Here is an 18,749-nt window from a genome sequence, read left to right as displayed (position 1 = left end):
ACAGGATTTTTCTTTAATTTAAAATATCTGTGTAGCAGTTTGAATAAAACTGTGAGGGGAACTTGGAAAGGACCCTGGAGATCTTCTAGTCCAATCTTCTGCTCAAGCAGGAAACCCTATACCATTACAAACAAATAGTTGTCCAATCTCTTCTTAAAAACCTCCAGTGTTGGAGGACCTCAGGAGGCAAGCAGTTATTGTATTTTTTGGAGTATAAGACGTGTCTTTTTCCCTCAAAAAAGAGGCTGAAAATCTGGGTGTGTCTTATACACTGAATACAGCATTTTTGCCTCCTGAAACCCAGCCCCCTTCACCAAAATGGCTGTGCAGAGCCTTTAGGAGCCTTGCAGACTGCTCCTGGGGGCTGGGGACAGAAGAAATGAGCGAAAAGGGTGATTTTTGCTCAATTTTGCCCCTCCCACCCCAGCCACCAGGAGCACTCCTGGCTGGTTGCTAACAGCAGGGAGGTGACACGGGACTGGATCCAGGCGGTTGTTACCGCCTCCCTTCGGGAGGGGGTATTTTCCCTCCGCACTTAAAGCGGCGGTGGTGAGACCCGTCCTGAAGAAACCATCCTTGGATCCAGCCGTTCTTAACAACTATCGTCCAGTCTCCAACCTCCCCTTTGTGGGGAAGGTTGTTGAGAAAGTGGTGGCCTTCCAGCTCCAGCGGTCCTTGGAGGAAGCTAGCTATCTCGACCCATTCCAGTCCGGCTTCAGGCCTGGTTACAGCACAGAAACCGCTTTGGTCGCATTGACCGATGACCTCTGGAGAGCCAGGGACAGAGGCCACGCCTCCCTCCTGGTTCTCCTTGACCTCTCAGCGGCTTTCGATACCATCGACCATGGTATCCTTCTGCGACGACTGCGGGAGGTGGGGGTGGGAGGCACTGTCTTGCAGTGGTTCTCCTCTTACCTCTCGGACCGGTCGCAGTCGGTGTTAGTTGGAGGGCAGAGATCAACCCCTAGGCCCCTAACATATGGGGTGCCGCAGGGTTTGGTCTTATCCCCCCTACTATTCAACATCTACATGAAACCGCTGGGCGAGATCATTCGGCGGCACGGGATAAGATACCATCAATATGCGGACGATACCCAGCTGTACCTGTCCGCCCCGTGCCAACTCAATGAAGCGGTGGACGTGATGAACCGGGGCCTTGAAGCTGTTAGGGACTGGATGAGGGCTAACAAGCTTGTGCTCAACCCGGATAAGACCGAGTGGCTATTGTGTTTCCCTCCCACTAATTTGGCAAGTGTTCCATCTCTCAGGCTGGGGGGTCAAACATTACACCCCTCATACAGGGTTCGCAACTTGGGAGTCCTCCTGGACCCACAACTGACCTTTGACCACCATTTGTCAGCTGTGACCAGGGGGGCATTTGCCCAGGTTCGCCTGGTGCACCAGTTGTGACCCTACCTGAACCGGGAGGCCCTCACAACAGTCACTCGTGCCCTTGTGACCTCTAGGCTGGAGTACTGCAACGTGCTCTACATGGGGCTGCCCTTGAAGAGCATCCGGCGACTTCAGCTAGTCCAGAATGCGGCCGTGTGAGCGATTGTGGGTGCACCTCGGTTCACCCACATAACACCTATCCTCCGCGAGCTGCGCTGGCTACCTGTTGATCTCCGGGTGCGCTTCAAGGTGGTACTTGCCACCCATAAAGCCCTTCATGGTAGTGGATCTGGATACTTGAGACACCGCCTCCTGCCAATTACCTCCTCGTGACCAATTAGATCACATAGATTAGGCTCCTCCGAATCCCATCTGCCAGTCAGTGTCGACTGGCAACTACGCGGAGGAGAGCCTTCTCGGTAGTAGCTCCGACCCTTTGGAACGATCTCCCCGTGGAGATTCGTACCCTCACCACCCTCCAGACCTTCCGCACAGCCCTTAAAATCTGGCTATCCCGTCAGGCCTGGGGCTAAAGATTGTAACCCACCCCCTCCCGAATGGTATGAATGTTGTGTTCTTTTTAATTATGTATTGTTCTTATGTGTCACTGTTTGTATCTCCTTCCCCATGAGTTGTAAGCCGCCCTGAGTCCCCTCAGGGAAAAGGGCGGCGTATAAATAAACTTTAAACTAAAACTAAAAACACTCTATAAGCCTCCTAAAGGCTATGCATGCCCTTTTTTGACACAAAATGTGCCCGTTTTCACAAAAAATGGGCCATTTTTGGGAGGTCTGCAGAGTGCAAACACTTAATTTGCCTCTTCAAAACCTTGGTGTGTCTTATACTCCAGTGCGTCTTATACTCCAAAAATATGGTACATTGGTCCTAATTGACAGAAAATTTCTGCTTAGTTTTAGGTTGGTTCTTTCCTTGATTAATTTTCATCCATTGCTTCTTCTCCTGCCTTCTGCTTTGGAAACTTTCAGGTGCTTTGGAGATTTTCTAATATAAGTCTATAACACCATTGGTTTAATCTACCAAAAACGATTCCTGTAAAACATTAACTGATCAAAAACATTGAAGAAATATAAGGGTTAACTGGGCGGCACACTGCCAAGAAGGGTTCACCATTAGCTGAAGATGCCCTGGTTTGAACCTAGGTTGTTCCATCACCTCTGTGGATGTGGTATCAATTGACAACCACTCCCAAGGCAGACTCCCTGGAGCCCATTGAACCAGCTCCACCCTTACAGATATGCCCGAGTTCAACTTCTGGAGAAGTTGACTATTTTCTGCACCTGCCCAAAGGCCAAATATAACAAAATGCTTTTTGTGGGTCACAAGTGTATCCCCCTATTTAAGTGTGGTAGTTCTTAAGACGTGGAGCCAAAGGGCCGAATCACCTTCAGAATATGGATAGGGGGAATTTAGTTTCATTTGGTTTCACAACTCAAATATTTGTGATAGAGGAATGAAAACCAAGACCTTTTAGACTCTACAGCTACATAGAGTTCAGTGGCTCTCAACCTGGGGGTCCACAATGTCATCACAGGAGATCCGTGAAGGCTTGAAGAAATGTTATGATTTAAATGTAATGAGTTAATTTTGGTGATCCATGGCCACAAAAGATATTTAAAGGGGGTCCATGGTGAAGAAAAGGTTGAGAATCACTATTCTAGACAATCAAATCAGCAAGTTTCTCATTGGTAGTCCATATTTACTCACACATTGTCCCAGAAATCAATTTTCAGGAGCAAAGCATACGGACACATCTGATATTTAAGTGACTTTACTTATACTTCAAGGACTCTCTTTCCCAGTGTTTCTCAACATAGCCAACTTGAAGATTTAGGGACTTCAACTCTCAGACTTCCCCAAGCAGCCATGCAGGCTGGAGAATTCAGAGAGTTAAAGTCCACACATTTTCAAGTTTCCAAGGTTGAAAACTACTGCTCTATCCATTTGAAACAGAGAGGGCACTTTAACTTATTCTACCATGTTTAGGGTACTAATGAGTTTGATCACACAGAACAGCAAAACAGAAAGTAGTATCAATGAGAAAAATAGAGAAATTCAATAAGAAACCGACCCAGTAAAAATAAGTTTCCATACCAGTGTGAATGGCCCAATTCCGAAATAAAGGAGCATCTTTCTCGACATCCCACCCGTGACGTGCAGCATGCATCCAAGGAATCTGAAAAATCTTCTTTTCCTGAGAGGTAGAGATCAAGAAAAACACATAAAGAATTAGCTCACAAACGTAAATCTTAGATACTTACAGCAAAGCTAGACAATCACTCAGGATCACCAGAATGTTAAAGGACACATCTCTGGGTGCTGTCAGGCTCTTTTAGATCTCTGAATATATTTTTAAATATTTTACTTTTTGAATGGCAATGTGAGATTCTGCCTATAGCATTTATTTGTAATATTGCTGTTTTGGTTCACATACCACAACCAGCATTCTTAAAAATGATCACAGTTGGTTGCAATCTACTTTTTTATATTGGGTTTAGAAGAAAGACAGAGGGAAGCTGAGATGATGAGGGTATTCTGGGAGGGCAAACAAGAGAAGATAGAACTTTTAAAGAGGTGTTTTTCAATTTGGACTTCAATTCTTAGAATTCTGCTACTGGTTGGGGGGGATTTTGGGAGTTTAAGTCCACACATCTTAAATTACCAAGCTTGAAAAGCACTTATTTAAATCTTTAAAAATGAGGATGCTGATGAGACAGCTTTTTATCATTTCAAATTGTAGTACTCTCCCAAAATAATATACATGATGCACAAATCAATTAATATTACAATTGAGGTACTGTGTGTTATTACACTTTCAAAAACAACATTTTTAGATTTTATAGGCTACTTGAGGGAAGACTTTTCTCTACTTCCCTCTACTTAAGGGGAAAGATTTAGCAAATCCCACTGGTCCATTTAATCTATCCCAAAATTCATAGATAAAGACACAAATGCTATAGGAAGTATCATTCAGAAAGCCAAATTAAAATCTTCCTCCTTTTTTATAGAGATCATATAACTGGATACCTCCTTGTTTGTTACATAAAAAGGGGAGGCAAATATTCTAGTTACAAGTGAATCAGGTGACTGGCTTATCTCTGCTTTATAAAATCAGAATGATAAACAATGGCTTGACCGAAGTGAGCACAGTGTTTGTTATTAAGGCTAAGCAAAGCATTGGAAATGAGGGCTTTGTAGTGTGCTACCATAAGTAAAGCTCCCCTTTCCTGGAGAATTAAAAGCCGCCATATATTTTGGAAGACTCAGGTCTGCACAGAAGAAATTCTCTTTGTGCATGGACGGACGGACAGACAGACAGACAGATCACACGAAGAGGCAACCTTTTAGGCAGCAAAGAACAAAACAAATTGTCCAAAGCATGAGGCTCATTCATTTTGCCTGTAGTAGCATACTCTACAAAACATACTTTTGAATACTCTGCAGCCTTGCTTTAGAAAAGATGACCTGGTTTATTTTTCACTGCTTACAAATGCAGGCTCGCCTTACCTGATTTAGCCATTTCAGCCCTGGGATTTTGTTTGAATTTATTTGTTCCTCTAGCCATGGCCGCATTCGCATTCTTTCCACAGGCATTGTTTCCTCTGCAAGAAGAGGAAGTACTGATTATTTTGAAAGCCAAATTCATATTTCCTTTTGATTAAATACACAAGCCAATGAATGCTTAATGTTTTGATGTACAGTAAAACAATATCAACAGATTGAATCTTGGTTAATCTTTCCTGAATGGTTATTTAGTTCTTATGAGCATTTACTTTACACTCAATCAGTGAAATGTCTACATCTCTTGACAATTTTCAACACTCCTTCAGCTTAAGAATATCTTCATAAAAAAAGAAGAATCTTTGAATCTTGCTGATCTCAAAGGAAGAGCTAAGTGTACCCCCAACCTTTTTCCTAAGACATCAGATACACTTTTGGTATAGAAATGTATACACACATAATTGCAGGGGTAAAATGCCCTCAAGTCTGCTACCGGTTTGCTTCATATGTGCATGCGCACCGCAGGCACTAATTGTCAGAACTACCGGTTTGCCCAAACCGGTTCAGGTGAACCAGTAGTTCTGATGATCAGCTGTGCCTCACGATTTCTAAATCATGCGGCACAGCTGATTGTCACAAAGCTATTCATCAGAACTACCAGTTTGCCCGGTAGCATTATTTTACTACTAGTTTGGGCGAATCTGTAGCATTTTTTACTAATGGTTTGGGAGAACTGGTAACATTTCACCCCTGCATAACTGGGAAAATATGTTAAAGCTAAGACTGGTAAGGTTTCTAACCTTATACCCTGTAAGCTTGAACATTCACTGGTAACTGGGAGTTATCCAAGGAACTCAAGTCAGTGTGGTCATTGGTGAATTAATGTTGGAACAGATTGTTGGACCCTTTACGCTTTTCCAAGAATACATCAACCTATTTTTATTGAATTCATTGAGATTAGAATCATTTATCAGGTACTATAAACCATAACAGTGTCCAGAGAGCAAACATGATCATAAATTATGGACCTGCAATATAATTCATCAGTAAAACGATACCATGGTTGCAATATATGAATCAGAAATGTCATAATGGATGGAGGTTGTCATGCTTCGACAAAATAAACTGATATGCTGGGCTATGCTGAATATAGAACTGACCTCACACCAGATCAACACATACAGTTGGAATGTAGACAAGTAAGATTTCAAGAATTAGAGCAATACCTCCAGTGTTTTCCTTGTTTAGTCAAAAAGACATCAAACATAAATTAATTACTAGAACATTGTTCTAAAACAAAACAAAAAAATGTTTTCTGCTGGCTTACCATTTTATACATTAGTTCCACTACATCAAATAGCTGAAGAGCTTCAAAACAGCTACTATTCCTAGATGGTTCACATAGGAATGCTTAAGGCAGGGGTTAGAAAAATGCAATTCCTCACAGGCTGTCAAATTACACTTCCTTTCAGCCCTAGCCAGCATATCCAATTCCAGGGATAAAGAGGTAGTTTAACAACTTCTGGAGTACTATATGCCTTACTACATGTGTTTGGGGGCGGCTATTTTCAGGAAGGCACAACTAACTGTTTCACATGCAGTGCTAAAGTATTAATTTCCCCTCCTTTAGAGTGGGCCTGAAGAATCAATTAGAAATTTCCTAAAGGTGCTTTACAAGAGAGAACTGGACTTTCTTTGTTTTGTTTTTGAAGGTGTTTCTCTTCTCATCCAAGAAGCTTCTTCAGTTCAGAACTGAAGAAACCTCTTGGATGAGAAATGAAACATCTTCAAGGAAAAACAAAGGAAGTCCAGTTGCCTCTTGAAAAAGCACGTTTGGGACAACCCATGATTCACATGACTAAGAATCTCCTTAGAAATCAATTAGGAAGTTACTTCTGCTTGTAAACTAGCTGAACTTTCTATAGGAGGCTATGTTTCATTTAAACTATGATGATTGCTACAAGATTAGGATCTGGCGGTGATTTATAACTTGGCTTATTAGTAAACTGCAGTTTAAACTAACCAGAATAATCACTTTGGAGGAAGCCTTGCTAAATTAAAACAAAAGCAAAGTTTCTAATCTTTCTGCCGCAATATCTAGAAAATAGAGGCGTGCAAGGCCAAAGCTTCCTGTTCTCCATGCACTCAAGTTAGCCAGCCTTCCTTGTAGTTTTGTTGATGTATGTATGTATGTATGTATGTATGTAATACAATAGCAGAGTTGGAAGGGACCTTGGAGGTCTTCTAGTCCAACCCCCTGCCTAGGCAGGAAACCCTATACCTGGGATGGCAAACCTATGGCACGTGTGCCACCACTCAGACCCAATTGTTAGGGCATGCGAGGCGCTGCCCTGCGTGCTGCCCTGCTGAGTTCACCCTTTTTTAAATCCATTTTTCACCTTCCCGACTCCAGAGGCTTTATAGGAGCTTGGGGAGGGTGAAAAGAGCCTCCCTCGCCCCCTCCCCCCGGAGGCCCTCCGGAGGCTTCATGAGCTTCCCTGAAGCCTCCAGAGCGCAAAAGGGAACAGACCTCCGTTTTTTTTTGGAGGGTCATTTAAAGTGCTCCGGAGGCTTCAGGGAAGCCTCCTGAAGGTCCCTGAAGCCTCCGGAGGGCTTCCGGGGGGCGGGGAAGGCTGTTTTCGCCCGCCCCAGGCTCCTATAAAGCCTCTGGAGACTGGGGAGGGTGAAAAAAGCATGCAAAAAATGAGGGGAGCACCTGTAGTGCGCGCATTGCATTATGGGTGCGATACGCCCACACACGACCCCCCCTGCTCTCCCCCCACTGATGGCCCGTGAGCCAAAAAAGGTCATCATCGCTACCCTACACCATTTCAGACATATGGCTATCCAACATCTTCTTAAAGACTTCCAGTGTTGGGGCATTCACAACTTCTGGAGGCAAGCTGTTGCACTGATTAATTTTTCTAACTGTCAGGAAATTTCTCCTCAGTTCTAAGTTGCTTCTCTCCTTTATTAGTTTCCACCCATTGCTTCTTGTTCTGCCCTTAGGTGCTTTGGAGAATAGTTTGACTCCCTCTTCTTTGTGGCAACCCCTGAGATATTGGAACACTGCTATCATGTCTCCCTTAGTCCTTCTTTTCATTAAATTAGACATACCCAGTTCCTGCAACTGTTCCTCATGTTTTAGCCTCCAGTCCCCTAATCATCTTTGTTGCTCTTCTCTGCAGTCTTTCTAGAGTCCCCAAATCTTTTCTACATCGTGGCGACCAAAACTGAATGCAGTATTCCTAGTGTGGCCTTACCAAGGCATTATAAAGTAGTATTAACACTTCATGTGATCTTGATTCTATCCCTGTGTTTATGCAGCCTAGAACTGTATTGGCTTTTTTGGCAGCTGCTGCACACTGCTGGCTCATATTTAAATGGTTTTCCACTAGGATTCAAAGATCCTTCTCACAGTTACTACTATTGAGCAAGGTGCCACATATACTGTACCTGTGCATTTTCTTTTTCTTGCCTAAATGTAGAACCTTACTTTTTTCACCATTGAATTTCATTTTCTAAGATAGTGCCCAATGTTCAAGTTTGTAAAGATCCTTCTGTATCTTAAGCCTATCTTCTGGAATGTTGGATATTCCTGCCATCTTGGTCATCTGCAAATTTGATGAGTTCCCCATTTATCCCCTCATCCAGATCATTGATGAAGATGTTGAAGAGTACTGGGCCTAAAACAGAACCTTGAGGTACTCCACTGCATACCTCCCTCCATGTAAATGCAGTTCCATTGAGGACTACACATTGAGTGAGGTTGGTCAGCCAGTTACGAATGGTGGTGATGCTGTCTAACCCACATTTTTCTACTTTGTCTTGTAGTAGGTTATGGTCTACTTTATCAAATGCCTTGCTGAAGTCCAAGTAAATTATATCAACAGCAGGTCCACTAATTTTGTCACTTTGTCAAAGAACGCAATAAGATTAGTCTGGCATGATCTATTTTTGACAAACCCATGTTGGCTTTTGGCTATTCCTTGGTTTACTTCTAGGTGTTTACTAATTCATTGCTTGATTATCTTTTCCAGAATCTTTCCTGCTATCGAGGTCAGGCTGATAGGTCTATAGTTTCCTGGATCTATTTTTTTCCCTCTTTTGAAGATGGGAACCACAACAGCGCTTTTCCAGTCCTCTGGCAGTTTCCCGGTGCTCCAGGATCTCTGAAAGATATAGTTCAGTAGTTCTGAGATCTCATCTACCAGTTCCTTCAGAACCCTAGGGTGTAATCCATCCGATCCTGGTGATTTGAACTCGTCTAGGGTAGACTCACTTAACATTTTCTTCCCTATTTCAACTTGAGTTCCTAATCTGATTTTTATGGTGCTGTTTTTGATAAATTTGGGAGTCCTCCTGGACCCACAGCTGACTTTTGAACACCATTTGTCGGCTGTGACCAGGGGGGCATTTGCCCAGGTTCGCCTGGTGCACCAATTGCGACCCTACCTGAACTGGGAGGGCAGAACAGTCACTCACGCCCTTGTGACCTCAAGACTGGACTACTGTAACGCGCTCTACATGGGGCAGCCCCTGAAGAGCATTCGGAGACTTCAGCTTGTCCAGAATGCAGCCGCGCGAGCAATTATGGGTGTACCCCGGTACACCCATGTCACACCTATCCTCCGCGAGCTGCACTGGCTACCTGTTGGTCTCCAGATACGCTTCAAGGTGCTAGTCGTTACTTTTAAAGCCCTACATGGTATTGGACCTGGGTACTTGAGAGACCACCTCCTGCCAATCACCTCCCTACAACCAATTAGATCCCACAGATTAGGCCTCCTCCGAATACCATCCGCTAGCCAATGTCGACTGTCGACCCCTCGGGGGAGGGCCTTCTCTGTGGCTGCTCCGGCCCTCTGGAACGATCTCCCCGTGGAGATCCAGACCCTCACCACCCTTCTGGCTTTCCGCAAAGCCACTAAGACCTGGCTGTTCTGGCAGGCCTGGGGCTGACGAGTTCCCGGCCCCACTTAAACTGTTGTGACTGTTGTTTTGTTTTTAATTTTGTGTGTCTTCTGTTCTGTTTGTATTCCCCTTCCCTTTGGTTTGTTAGCCGCCCTGAGTTCCTCGGGAATAGGGCGGCATACAAGTTGAATAAATCTAAATTGGACTGTTTTTTTTCCCCTTTGTGTAAAGACAGATGCAAAAAATGAGTTAAATAGTTCTGCTGTCATGCGTGCCTCCTTCAGTAACCAAGAAAGAAACCTCCCAACTCCATCGTTTATGGAATTAAAAGTACTTTTACTAGTTATGAATAGATAGCAGCGAAGTAAAGCAAGATCTGAGTCAGAAAAGCATGAAATCATACATATCAAACATTTGCCCAGCCCCCTCCCTTCAACAACCCCCCACCCCATTGCCCAATCTGCAACTTCCTTAGATGTCATGTGGGTTGCATCTCCAAGAACCACCATCAGATTGGTATGCAGGACAGTTGGTCTTGACCAGGTCCAAACATTGGCCATCAGCATGCACAGAAGATGGTGAGAACAAAACTCCCTTTTTGACCATCACTCCTGTACCATATATTCCAATCCCAAATACCATGCCCCCCTTCCCATTTCCATGGCAGCCAAAAACAAGCAAGCGAAGCAGAGACTGACATCTGCTTTCTCCCTGTTGCTTGTCACCTTCTTGCCATTTTCTCCCAGCAATGGGCCAACTGTTTCTTTAACTTTTTTCTTGTTTTTAACATGTTGGAAGAAGGTTTTTTTTTTGTTATTTTTTACTTTTGTGGCAAGCCTCTCTTCACTGAGCCTTAGCTTTCCTCACCTCATCTTTACAGGCTCGGGCTATTTGCTGATATTCTGCCTTAGTTATGTCCCCCTCTTTCCACTTTTTATATTTATCCGTTTTGTCTTTCAGTTTGTCAGAGAGTTCTTTATGCAGCCATACTGGTTTCTTTTGGGAACTGTTATTTTTCTTCTTCATTGGTATTGTGGTAGACGGGGCTTTTATAACCTCATTTTTCAAAATTTCCCAAGCTTCTTGAGTTGTTTTTCCCTTGAGGATTCTCATCCATGGAATCCTTCCCAAGCTCTCTCTAAGTTTATTGAATTTAGCTCTCTTAAAGTCCAATACTCTAGTTTGACTTTGTTCTACTACTTGTGTTTGCATAATGTTGAATTCCAGTATTGCATGATCGTTTGCCCCAGGATTCCTATGTCTTCAACACCTTCTATCATTTCCTCTCTGTTAGTGAGAATTAAGTCCAATATGGCCGATCCCCTTGTTCCCTTCTCTACCTTTTGGGAAACAAAGTTGTCTGCTAGGTACCTATTGGTGCAGAGTTTGTTTCCCAGTTGATGTCAGGGTAGTTAAAATCCCCAATTACTATTGTGGTGTGCTTCCTACATACCTTAGTTAGCTCACTAGCAAAAAGTTCATCTACTTCCTCTGCTTGGTTGGGTGGCCTGTAGTAGAGACCTATGACAATGTCATTCCCCCCCCCCTTAATATTGACCCAAATGCATTCAAGATAGCTCTCATCATTTTTGTGCTCTATTTCTGTAAAGATGTAGTGCAACTCTACCTCCTCTTTTATTTGGTCTATTTCTTTTAAATAATTTAAATCCTTCTAGCTATATGTTCCAATTGTGGGTTTCATCCCACCAAGTTTCTGTAATGGCAACAATATCAACAATATGATATTGTTACTTAATTTCTCATTTACTTAATTTCTAATTCACCCTTTTTATTCCTCATACTCTGTGCATTGGATAGATATTTGAGTCCATTTTGACTGACTCTGTGTTTACTGCCTACATAACTTGTGTTATGCCTGACTGCCCCTATTTTCTTGCCACTTGTATGATTTGTGCACATGGTATGGCACTCACTATTAAATGCCTGGTTTTGCTTGACAGGAGGACTGATCATCTTACCCGCACAAACATCTGTTACATGCACTGATAACCCTATGAATTTTAGATTGCTGGGGACAGAAATGTTCTGTATCAATTAATTATCTGTCCCTGCTGTTCAGTTTAAATGTTTATCCAGAAAATCTGTGAATTTAATGCTCAGTCCCTTTGTTGGATGGGTGCAAACCATCTCTTTTGTATAGTTTTTCATTGGACCAGCTGCAGGTATCATGACTAATAAAACCAAAGCCTTCCCTTTTACACCACTCCTTTAGCCACACATTAAACTCTGCTACACACTGGCCCTTCCCTTTTTGTTCCTTATATACTGGTATAATCTCTGAGAAGATAAGCCTACAACCTATGCTACTAAGTTCATATATACATATAGCTAAATCAGAGCTTTCCCAGAAAAAGACCCAGATTGCACAGTCCCGAACTGGATAAGGAAAGAGGAAAGAGGTTCAGGATAACCACTTTCTAGAATTTCTCAGGATATATCTAGTATCTTATAGCTTTAGTTTGGCAAGATTCTGTCAGGTGTAAGCAAATAAAGGATTGGGCTGTCTCTGGGCTCAGACAGAAACAGGCAAAATGGTTCAAATGACTCAAGCTATTCAAGGCAATTGATACATTTTTTGAGTGCCACCCAAGTTTGTTCTTACAATACAAGTAGATATATAAGTTATTTAAGATACGTAAATACATAAATAAATGGTTCTCTCATCCCTTTCCATACCCTGAAAACTACTTGAGAAAAGTGTAGTTACATAAGTTAAGCAGAGCATCTCAATACCTTCTCTTCAGGTCGGAAGAATTACTTGAGACAATGTCATAAACAAAGTTGTCACAAGTGGGAGAAACCCTCTTTATGTCCTTGGAGCATTTCCAATGATCTCATACTACCATCATCAACAATTTGCCACTGATATGCTGGAAGAAGGAAAACATCGAGTTGATTAGCAAATTCTGACAATGAGGGTTTCGAGCTTTGTTATGACTATGCTTTGGACGAAAAGGAAGAAGAAGAGGTTGCCACCCAGGCCATGGATTGTGAATTGCAGCAACGTGAAGGACCAGCTAGCTGGGTTTGGAATCAGCAAATTCAATGACCTGAAATGCAGAATGGTTTAAGGGTAAAAAACAAGAGTAAGAAAGTGTAGTACTTGCTGGTTCCCTGTGACTTCCATGCCAAGGCAAAAGTTGAAAGATCCACCATATGCTTTACTATACATGAAATAAATTATCTACTTTGTTAAAGCAATGGTGAATCTAGACAGCATACTAAAAAGCAGAGACATCACCCTGCCAACAAAAGTGCATATAGTCAAGGCTATGGTTTTTCCAGTTGCAATGTATGGCTGTGAAAGTTGGACCATAAGAAAGGCTGAGCACCAAAGAATTGAGGCCTTTGAACTATGGTGCTGGAGAAGACTCCTGTGAGTCCCTTGGCCTGCAAGGCGATCAAACCAGTCAGTCCTAGAGGAGATCAACTCAGACTGCTCTTTAGAAGATCAGATCCTGAAGATGAAACTCAAATACTTTGGTCACCTAATGAGAAAGAAGGACTCACTGGAGAAGAGCCTAATGCTGGGAAAGATTGAGGGGAAAGAAGAAGGGGACAACAGAGAATGATGTGGCTGGATGGAGTCACTGAAGCTGTAGGCGTGAGTTTAAATAGATTCCAGGGGATGGTAGAGGACAGGAAGGGCCTGGAGGAATGTTGTCCATGGAGTCGCAATGGGTTGGACACGACTTTGCAACTTATGACAGCACTTTGTCATAAAAATAAGATTGTCCCTTTGGACTGGCACCAGTAAAAATAGCTTCCACTCCTGCCTTCTTTGAAAAATTTGTGAAACCCTACTTTCCCCTCAGCCAGATGTTGCATTTGGACTGCACTAGAGGACAGCTGTGCTTTCATTCTGAACTGGCCTTTCTAATCATACTTTCCATTACCTTTTCAAGCATTTATAAAGTGGAACATATTTCATCTGTAACATGAGAAGTGGGCCTTGACAAATGCATATACTAACAAGAGTATTAAGGCAACTGTGTCAAGAAAGACCCAAAGCTTTTACAGTTTTTATGCAACAGCAGCTTTAGAATGTCTTCTTTCTGTACATAAAAAACTTGTTGCATAAGCTGTTTCCCCAGAAAGGCCTCCTCTGTTAAAATTCTTTCTACCAAACAAACAAAATCCTGTCATACACAAATCCCAGTAATCAATTATTTGCACACTGATTAAAGAAATTATAGTCATGCAGCGGTCCCTTACAACTTCCCAAACCCACAAGGAAATCCTGCTTGCCAAAGCCTAGTATTTCCTAGTATAACATAATGGGAAAATATTGTCTTATTCCTCGTTAACAAGACAAATTCATAAAGCAGAATTCTGGCTTATTAACCAACAACAAGCCTTTATTTTTTGATGTAAATATGATGAATAATTACAAGTTAATGTAAGTTAACACTCTGAATCAACTCGGGAGCACAGCTAGAAGAGGGACATAGAAATTCAAGGAACAGGACCTCCAGGGGTTTAATGTAGGACTTTATTAATTATGAATACATATTCAACAACACCTGTTTCTTTAAAAGGGCTCTAATTCATCAATTTCCAAAAGAAATATTTCGATATTCTAGATTCATACACATCCTGTCATGGCTACTTGTCTCCATGCATTTGTCATTAGGTAGTTATTAATCCCCACAATGGGCATTATAATTTTTAACAGGTATTCCCATTACATGGAAATAATGTGAAATCTTTGTTTTTAATTGTAATAAATTAACTATAAAAAATTATGCACCTAGGACAAATGCCTTGGGTATCCAATCACACTTGGCCAATAAAGAATTCTATTATTTTATTCTAATATCTGGAAGGAGAACTCTTATCAAAAGAATGAGAGGCAGCATATTCTTTTTCTGTAAAGGGGAGGGGTCAAATTCCTGATATTATAAGTGTTCATATGAAAATAACTTTTTAAATATGTGGGGAGCAACCACATGAGTTGTATTTAATTCAAACTTTGATTCCCATCCTGACTTTAACTGGCATTTGTAATGTTGCCTCCAAATTGTATGTGAAAGCCAAGCGAGTCTTCAGGGCAAATAAGCAGGGTCATTCTTGCTTGATCAATTAATTAGACCCTTTTGTTCCCAAAGGACAACCAACTGGCACCAAACAGCTGGTGAACTGCACCACCTCAACAGTGGCATTGGATATCTGGAGGCTTAAACCGCAGCTTAGGTTAACAGATACATGTATTATTACATTAAGATTATATTGGTAGCCCAAGGGAGGTATCCTCTAGGAATTTGTCAAATGTCCCTTTAAAGCCCTATATAAGACGTTACCTATTTCATATCTTGCAATAGTGGAACAGAAACTTGGGGGGGTAGTATTTTCTTGTCTGCTGACCCCATTATAGCTATCATACTTTTTGAAGCTTACTTAATATCCTTACCTAATATGAATGAGTATATTTTGCATGCATCTAAAGGGCTCTAGGGATTTCAGTACATTCACCTGCCAAATGGATATTGTGACCCAGGTAAAACATAGAGTGCATTCTAAAGTGAGGGGAAGTTGAACTGAAGAAGCTTAAGCTACCTTGTCAAGTGACAGCTGTACAAAACACAAAGTCAAAGATGAGACTCTGCTGATTGCTATAACTTCTCTTATTAAGCGTCCCTGCCACCATTTGCATTCAGGGTGTGAGATATTAGCATAAATGCAAACTAGACAAGGATTCAGGTCAGCCCTATAATTTGTCAACTTGCAGTTTCCCTTACTAACAAAGAGATTACAATATAAGGCAAGGTTGTTGTTTCATGTTGGTCTCCTCACCTGAAACAAGCCTTCTGGAACCAGCTCTAAGGGCAGTCATTAAAATGCACTGTTCATGGAGTTCTTGCCTCTGAAGAAAATCAGCAGTGGTGGCTACAGAATTCATTCTTCAGTAATTGTGGCCCAGTCTTAGAAGGAGATATTTACTCGCCTGGACCAAAAGATCCCAGAGCAGAAAAACCATAACCCCATATGCACTTTCCTGAAGAGTAATTTATTTTCCTCTTTCTCCCCAGAACAAAAGAGTTTAAAGAGCAGTTTTCTTTTCTTTTTGGCTCTGAGATGAAGGGAAGTCTATCTGTGTTTCGGTTTTCTGTTTCAATATTCATTTTACAGAAGTTGAGCTGATGCCTTTTATGGAAACTTTAGCCCCCAAACTCTACAAGTTAGAATTGAAGCCTGAAATCCAAATCTGACCAAACACACCCATTTCCACAAAGCACAATATCAACTTAATAGAAAATTGATAATGGACAGAGAAAAGGTAATTCAATCAATTCAAAGAAACGTTTCTTTGAAAGCTAACACAACCACCTATTATAGAGACTAATCTCAGAATTTGTTTGCACAGCATACCAATACATAAGCGACTGGTATAATCTATGTGGTGTGACGTTAGCCATTATGATTGGTAAGCTATGGTGTATCACTTTACCCAGCAACTAATGGTTAACAAAATAATGGTGTAAATCAGCCACAACACAAGAGAACATAGGATATCCATTCTTTATCCATTCAAAGGCATTAGCTAGGAGCCTAGCAAATTATATCTGTTTGATGTTCTAATGCACATGACATCACTTGTCCTGTTGCCAGCACCTATGTGTCCTATTTCCTGCTGTCTGCTCTCCCTGCTCTTCCTACAAAGATACACACATTTATATATGTATGTATGTATGCATGGTTCTCTTGATTATCTCTATACCTACAATTCAGAACAGAAGGCAGTACCAAGATATGTCTCTCAAGAGACTTCCCTATCTCTCAGCTGCAAGCTAAAACATTTTCTCTAATGACTCAGCAATGCAGAAAATTCTACCTCATCAACAGTCCCATGCAGTAAAACCCAACAATAATACATACAGTAAGATAGTAATGGAGAACAATAAATATATTCCTAAAAGAGAATGTTCAGTTTCAAATAGAATCATTATCCAATTCTGTTTAATAAGCAAAATTGTGGCACCAAGAGGGCGGCAGCTACTTGCAACAAAGAAATAATCACACACCAGAGCCTTGGAACAGGCTTGTGATCTTGTCTGACAGTTACATGATGTCTTCTCCTCAGTATGGGAAAATAAAAGCACTGAATGCCCAAGTGTCAGATCTGTGATAATTCTAAGGAGACCAAGTACATATAAAACAAACATGAATAAAATAAAAATGTATTTACCAGTAATACTTTCTGCTGGGCTAATTTAATACCTCCAGTGGACACAAGCCTTCTGTTGCATTAAAATAAAATTTGCTAATAAATTTTACACCGAAAATCATCACCTAGGACTTTTCTTTGATGCAGGCTGAATTTATAATCAGTTGAAATGTTCTTCAACTAGTTTCTAAAAATACTATTTTATATCATACTTCTATTTATTTTCTTGTATTGAGTTTGAATCATGTTCTAGATAGAAACCTAAAAGTTATTATTGGTGGGTGATGACATATATCGCTCCAAAAGGAAGAGCAGATGGTGTAGCCCTAACATGAAGTCCGATGCTACTGGGTTCTATAATAATGTTGGTTACGTATATGTGGGTATCTGGCTTACATTAAGAGGCTAATGGTGCTTCTGTATACGATGTGGTATGATTAAATTGTCTGCACTCTTCACAATATTTAACTGTTCAAAAGAAAGGGGAAGTTTGAGAGAGTTGCAATGAATAAAGCAACTTGCTCACATTCATCCTGAGATGTTACATTCTCACTGGGCTGTAGTGCTTCTTCTGAAAAGTTCTAGTTTTTGTTGCTATTTCTTTTGCGAAAGTGTTTCTCTAGGACATATACCACCTCAAGACATCAGGTTTACCTGTTGTGCCCTTCAAAGCTTCTGGTGCAATTTTCAAAGTTTCTTCAATATTTAGCAGTTTCTTAAATATTCTTCAATATTTAACATCAAATTTTAATTTCCAATATGACAAAAGGAGATAATCATTTAATATACAGAGTAACAACTGAGCCATGATGGTGCAGTGGTTAGAATGCAGGCTAACTCTACTAACCGCCAGATAAGTATAATCAAGCATATTGTGATTGTACTTAAATACAATGAAATTGGTTAGATCGAGATCCGGTGAAGAGTTTGATTCTGACCGGCTTAAGGTACATTCAGTATTCCATTTTCTGGGATTGGTAAAATGAGAACCCAAATTGTTGGGGAGCAATATGCTGACTCTGTAAACCACTTAAGAGAGGGTTGTAAAGCACTATGAAGCGGTGTGTAAGTTTAAGTGCTATTGCGAGCTGTAAAATTTAATTATCTCAAGGTTCTCTTTTTCCCATATCCCTACCTCCTTTCTCACATGCAGCTCCTGCCCCTCACTCATGTCCTGTCTAAAAAAAGAATACTCCTGCTTTAGGATCACTACTTTTTCACACATTTTCAACAGGAAGCTGGATAGCAAAAGCACTCACTGTAGATTGCACAATGACTCAAAAGTAAACTATTAATAAAATCAGTGGAAACTTTTCTTTGAGTCAGACCAAATTGGGAAGTCTCTTGCTGGAAGAATTTTTAAAAGCTTGGAAAAAAAAGTTTACACAAATTATAAGCATCAAACAAGTGTCTTGTCAAAATCAGAAACACAAACTGAAACCAGTGAACGGAAGAAATAAGAAATGAAACTGAACTGGGTATTATACTTAGATTGGTTTTGATTCTAATCAGCAGCTGGAAAAAAATAAGTTAAACCAAACCGTAGCAGTAACTGTTTGACAACTGCCATCAGTTTTTTTTGTTAATTTTGACATTGTTTCAGTTTTATTTAGGATTCATTAACCTCCAGGTATTTTAAGATTACTTTTGGTCCTGTTATGTATACATCTTCTATAATAATTGCTTTAAGATCAAATTATAAAACTCTCCAAAGAAGTGTTGGGTGTGTGTATCATAA

At 41.1% G+C, this 18,749-nt stretch overlaps 1 protein-coding gene across 5 annotated transcripts in view; it reads right to left on the bottom strand.

Annotated features, from left to right (window-relative positions):
* Window positions 1-18,749, bottom strand: part of IRF2 (interferon regulatory factor 2) — a 43,030-nt gene that overhangs the window by 12,397 nt on the left and 11,884 nt on the right. For 4 of the 5 annotated variants that reach the window (XM_087724533.1, XM_014054753.2, XM_087724535.1 and 1 more), the window contains 2 exons: window positions 4,918-5,012; window positions 3,505-3,604 (listed from right to left, as the gene is read on the bottom strand). In XM_087724533.1, the coding sequence (XP_087580659.1) occupies window positions 3,505-3,604; window positions 4,918-5,004 (187 nt within the window). In that variant the 5' untranslated portion in view covers window positions 5,005-5,012. Of the gene's footprint in view, window positions 1-3,504; window positions 3,605-4,917; window positions 5,013-12,579; window positions 12,599-18,749 lie in introns of those variants that run through there. The other variant, XM_087724534.1, reaches the window with a different exon arrangement.

The sequence above is a fragment of the Thamnophis sirtalis genome, unplaced genomic scaffold, assembly GCF_051295495.1.
Source record: "Thamnophis sirtalis isolate CommonGarterSnake01/CBP01778 unplaced genomic scaffold, rThaSir2_p1.2 scaffold_10, whole genome shotgun sequence".
Taxonomy (NCBI): domain Eukaryota; kingdom Metazoa; phylum Chordata; class Lepidosauria; order Squamata; family Natricidae; genus Thamnophis; species Thamnophis sirtalis.
This window is presented reverse-complemented; position numbering and strand designations above follow the sequence as displayed.